We start from the raw sequence: 5,272 nt of genomic DNA on the forward strand, positions 1-5,272 counted from the left end.
TTTTTTTTTTTTTTTTTTTTTTTTTTTTTTTTTTTTTTTTTTTTTTTTTTTTTTTTTTTTTTCTGGCAGGAGATTCTTTTGGTTAATTATATATCCCAAACCATGTAGCTCATGGCAACACCAAAATCATAATAAGTAGCAAGTAAGGAGTTATCTTAACATGAAGATGGCAAGCAATAAATCTAGCTTTTCTGCTTTGGAAGTTTAATAAGCAATTATCAGTTAATACTTGAGTGAGTATAGGTCATTTTATTCGAAGGATTTAGAAAATAAAATGCATAAATTTCCATGATAAAAAAATGGATAATTGCTAATAGGTACCAGGATTTAAATATAATACCACAATAACGTGAATCTGCAAGAAGACTAACAAAGGAGATATAGTTATCAGGTAACTTGGTCCGTCCCTCTTGCTCCTCTATAAGTGAATATGCAATCTGAATCAAGTAATGCAGTTGAAAATTAAAGCAGGAAGATCTAAAGCCTTCCTCCATATTGCAGCTCAATACAAACATTTAACTTCAAGGTAATTACAAGGTAGATCAAACCTAAGAGAAATTGTTTAAATCACTTTTTTTAATCAAGAAAAACAAACTCTTTATTGACATTTGAAAAGTCACAAGATAACCACTCTCCATTTCTTTTTGAAGACATGCATACTTTCAGCCTTAAACCAATTGATAATCATATTGTTTAAATCAGTTTCAGGCTTCTCACAATTGATAATCACCTGAGTATCAATAACGTTATTCAACTTGATTCCAAACTGAAAGTACAATGCCTACAGGGAAAAAAGGGGCAAATATTAGCTAAAACATGTCATATTACTGTGAAGGCAATCTGAGATGGGAACAAATTCTGAGAGAAACCTCGCTGTCCCGTTTACAATCATGTATAACTTTTGTGACATATTCGGACTCAAGAGCAGGCTTACAGACTTTCACAAGTTCCTCTCCTCCCTGAACAGCATCAACCAGATACACAGCATCGGGAAATGCAATCTGCCAATAAATGAACACAGATAAAAACTTAATATGCACTAATTATATTCAGTGTTTTTTAATAGAGCAGAGACTGGATATTCTTGAATGCCAATGCATATGACAGCAGGCAACCCCAGACTCTGTAATTTGAAGGATGAACTACTATCGAGCCACAATGGGGGTCTATCCAGGTATCTCATTGCTTTATCTATAACAAGAGCCGTTCTCTTGGAAGACTGAAGCAAGGGACTATGAATTGACAATATCACAAGATGAATAGAACAATGAAATTACAAGTTAGAACCATTGACTTCCTCATGAGAAGGTTAGCTAAAACACGCCTCTACCATAAAATTGCATACTCTACACAAGGATGGTAAAACAGTGATTTGTTCTTAGCATTTTATGTACCTGCATTATACAGAGGTTTCCATGGCGACATAGGTCAACACCTTCACAATCAAAGCCAACTACTAGATGCTTTCTAGGCGATGGGTCAACAAATTCTTTAGGGAGTTGAGATGCATGAGTAACAATATGAATAGGAACCAAGGTTGCATTGGCTTCCGGATCAGTCTGATTTTCGCCTGGCATCCACAGAAAATGAAACTCATTGGAAGATAACACAAACATTCGAGCGAAATGATCATACGAAGGGCAGGAGCAGGGGAACGAGGGGTAGAATTAAACTCTCCAGTTCCATTTTAAATCAAACAGTGTGCAAAATCTTAAAACGAAGATAATAACTAAAAAATTTTATGGAACATACGCCAGTGACGCAATCAAGAACTATGCAAGGAAAAGGCAATCCAGAAACCATTCGCGAGTAAAGCAATCAAGAAAACCACAACCTATCCGCAGCAAGTGAAACTAAAACCAAGTGACGTAAAATGACGAAGGAAATATGAAAACAAAGAAAATACTAGCATATACACTAAGAGCAACCTGGAAAATTTCGAAACAAATTCTTCTACTCTAACCATGGATAATTACATCATTGTGATTCCATTGCATCAAAAAATTTAGTTTCCAACATCAGTTAAGTCCATTCCACGAATTCTCATAGGCTAAACAAACACTAATTAAGCTTCGATAAGAGAGAGAACAATGTTCTAGGAAGAATCGCACGTCAATCCATACACCAACAAACTTGCAATAAGTACGCATTCATGAACAGATCAAAGCCAAAACAAAATTGATCGTAAATGAAAATGGAAGTCCAATCTGAAAGAAGACGAGAAAGGGGAAAGAGAGAGTGACCTGAGTCGGAAGGCAGAGGAATATACGTCTGGTGAGGAGGAGGAGTGTTCGCCATTTGAGCGAATCATTCGATTTTCTCTTCGTATTTCTTGCTTTTAATCACCTCCAATTCCAACTTCGGTCTCCAATTTGATACTATTTTCGTTCAATTCTTTATTTTATTATTTAAAAAAAAAAAAATTAAAGACTTTTTTTTTTTTTTTTTTACGTATATTTTCACATTTTTTATTTATTTATTTTTGTTAAAATTTTAAATATTTTCTTAAAAAAAAAATATGAAATCCAATGAAAAAAATTCGACCTATATTTTTAATTTTGTATCAAATAAATTTTAAATTTTTTAATTTTGTATTAAATAAATCTACTACATATCCTACATATCCAATATGCTAAAAGTCCCTGTTAACTCTGTCTCTCGACCATAATCATTCTCTAGGAGAGATGGCCGAGTAGGATGAATATAGAATTTATTAGCAAGTTTGTAGTTCTCAATTCGTTCTTAGGTCTTATGTCACAGGTTCGTTCGTTCATTCGTTCAGTGTCACATACTGAGGAGTTTATTTCTAAGTTATAGGGTCTCCCTATGCTACACTCTCGGTTTACTAGGTTCTCCTAAGTTCAACTTAGGATCATGGTGTTCTCGTAGTTTATTTTTAGGGTTCTTAGAGTTCTCTTTTAGGGTCATCATCATTGTGAACCTCGTCATCGTTATAATAGACCTATTGACAGTAGATCCTCGAGGCGTGACCTTGACGTCTATATTCTATATTGTCATGGACATTGTTCTCATATTCTTTTAAAGGGTTTTGTTGGCATTCCCCTAATAGACCCTAGAATATAAGTAATGTGAAGAAGGTTGCGACCCTCGATCAAGTCAACATCATCTACCTATGTGGTCCCCCGCTCGCATCTGAGCAAGATCAATGTTAGAGAGTGATTGGAAACCTCCTAACCGCACCCAAAAACTTCTTACTTGGTTCATGCATTTTAGGGCTCTACCCTAGTTCTATCAACTCGTAATATTACTACAGTACCCCCAGAACAAACTCTCACATGCAAGAGTCCGTAACAGACTCTGGATTAAAATTTGGTAAAATATTAATTTTTTCGGTAATAGATTTACAAAAAGATTAGATATTTCATAGTACAATATTATACAAACTCATTGTATAAGATATTCTCCAGGAATGGTTTGATCAAATCACTCATAACAATCATAAAATAAGTCGTATCAAAGTCTTACCGGAATAGACACCCAACTTTAATCATATACTATAAATTTTTTAGATTTTTTTTTTAATACATAATTTTCATGTATGTCAACTATATTGTTATGAATCACGACCAAGGAATTTTCATACCTCAAGGTCCAATTACAAGGNGAAAATGGAAGTCCAATCTGAAAGAAGACGAGAAAGGGGAAAGAGAGAGTGACCTGAGTCGGAAGGCAGAGGAATATACGTCTGGTGAGGAGGAGGAGTGTTCGCCATTTGAGCGAATCATTCGATTTTCTCTTCGTATTTCTTGCTTTTAATCACCTCCAATTCCAACTTCGGTCTCCAATTTGATACTATTTTCGTTCAATTCTTTATTTTATTATTTAAAAAAAAAAAAATTAAAGACTTTTTTTTTTTTTTTTTTTAGTATATTTTCACATTTTTTATTTATTTATTTTTGTTAAAATTTTAAATATTTTCTTAAAAAAAAAATATGAAATCCAATGAAAAAAATTCGACCTATATTTTTAATTTTGTATCAAATAAATTTTAAATTTTTTAATTTTGTATTAAATAAATCTACTACATATCCTACATATCCAATATGCTAAAAGTCCCTGTTAACTCTGTCTCTCGACCATAATCATTCTCTAGGAGAGATGGCCGAGTAGGATGAATATAGAATTTATTAGCAAGTTTGTAGTTCTCAATTCGTTCTTAGGTCTTATGTCACAGGTTCGTTCGTTCATTCGTTCAGTGTCACATACTGAGGAGTTTATTTCTAAGTTATAGGGTCTCCCTATGCTACACTCTCGGTTTACTAGGTTCTCCTAAGTTCAACTTAGGATCATGGTGTTCTCGTAGTTTATTTTTAGGGTTCTTAGAGTTCTCTTTTAGGGTCATCATCATTGTGAACCTCGTCATCGTTATAATAGACCTATTGACAGTAGATCCTCGAGGCGTGACCTTGACGTCTATATTCTATATTGTCATGGACATTGTTCTCATATTCTTTTAAAGGGTTTTGTTGGCATTCCCCTAATAGACCCTAGAATATAAGTAATGTGAAGAAGGTTGCGACCCTCGATCAAGTCAACATCATCTACCTATGTGGTCCCCCGCTCGCATCTGAGCAAGATCAATGTTAGAGAGTGATTGGAAACCTCCTAACCGCACCCAAAAACTTCTTACTTGGTTCATGCATTTTAGGGCTCTACCCTAGTTCTATCAACTCGTAATATTACTACAGTACCCCCAGAACAAACTCTCACATGCAAGAGTCCGTAACAGACTCTGGATTAAAATTTGGTAAAATATTAATTTTTTCGGTAATAGATTTACAAAAAGATTAGATATTTCATAGTACAATATTATACAAACTCATTGTATAAGATATTCTCCAGGAATGGTTTGATCAAATCACTCATAACAATCATAAAATAAGTCGTATCAAAGTCTTACCGGAATAGACACCCAACTTTAATCATATACTATAAATTTTTTAGATTTTTTTTTTAATACATAATTTTCATGTATGTCAACTATATTGTTATGAATCACGACCAAGGAATTTTCATACCTCAAGGTCCAATTACAAGGACGAGAGCCAAGAAACTACAACAAACCTTGTGCATTTATATTCAAACTATGGTGAGCTCATCAAATGAAATTCTAGAGGACTTTGAAAACCTTCCTTATATGTGGTGCAAAGTTGAGCTTCAAGGAAGAGATGCATTAAATGTACTCTAACTTCCATTTAATAAACTCAACTAAATTTATAGAACTAGTCCAAGGATGACTAATAAGCACATT

The 5,272-nt window shown here is 33.8% G+C and overlaps 1 protein-coding gene across 3 annotated transcripts in view; it reads right to left on the reverse strand.

The window, feature by feature from the left end:
* Positions 1 to 3,799, reverse strand: part of LOC111799013 (piRNA biogenesis protein EXD1-like) — an 8,257-nt gene extending 4,458 nt beyond the window's left edge. For 2 of the 3 annotated variants that reach the window (XM_023682391.1, XM_023682392.1), the window contains exons 1-5: positions 2,244 to 2,364; positions 1,395 to 1,570; positions 870 to 1,001; positions 731 to 781; positions 341 to 437 (exon numbers count right to left, since the gene is read on the reverse strand). In XM_023682391.1, coding sequence (XP_023538159.1) covers positions 341 to 437; positions 731 to 781; positions 870 to 1,001; positions 1,395 to 1,570; positions 2,244 to 2,298 — 511 coding nt within the window. In that variant the 5' untranslated portion in view covers positions 2,299 to 2,364. Of the gene's footprint in view, positions 1 to 340; positions 438 to 730; positions 782 to 869; positions 1,002 to 1,394; positions 1,571 to 2,243; positions 2,365 to 3,678 lie in introns of those variants that run through there. The other variant, XM_023682390.1, reaches the window with a different exon arrangement.
* Positions 3,800 to 5,272: the final 1,473 nt, after the last annotated feature.

This window comes from Cucurbita pepo, chromosome LG07 (assembly GCF_002806865.2).
Source record: "Cucurbita pepo subsp. pepo cultivar mu-cu-16 chromosome LG07, ASM280686v2, whole genome shotgun sequence".
Classification (NCBI taxonomy): domain Eukaryota; kingdom Viridiplantae; phylum Streptophyta; class Magnoliopsida; order Cucurbitales; family Cucurbitaceae; genus Cucurbita; species Cucurbita pepo.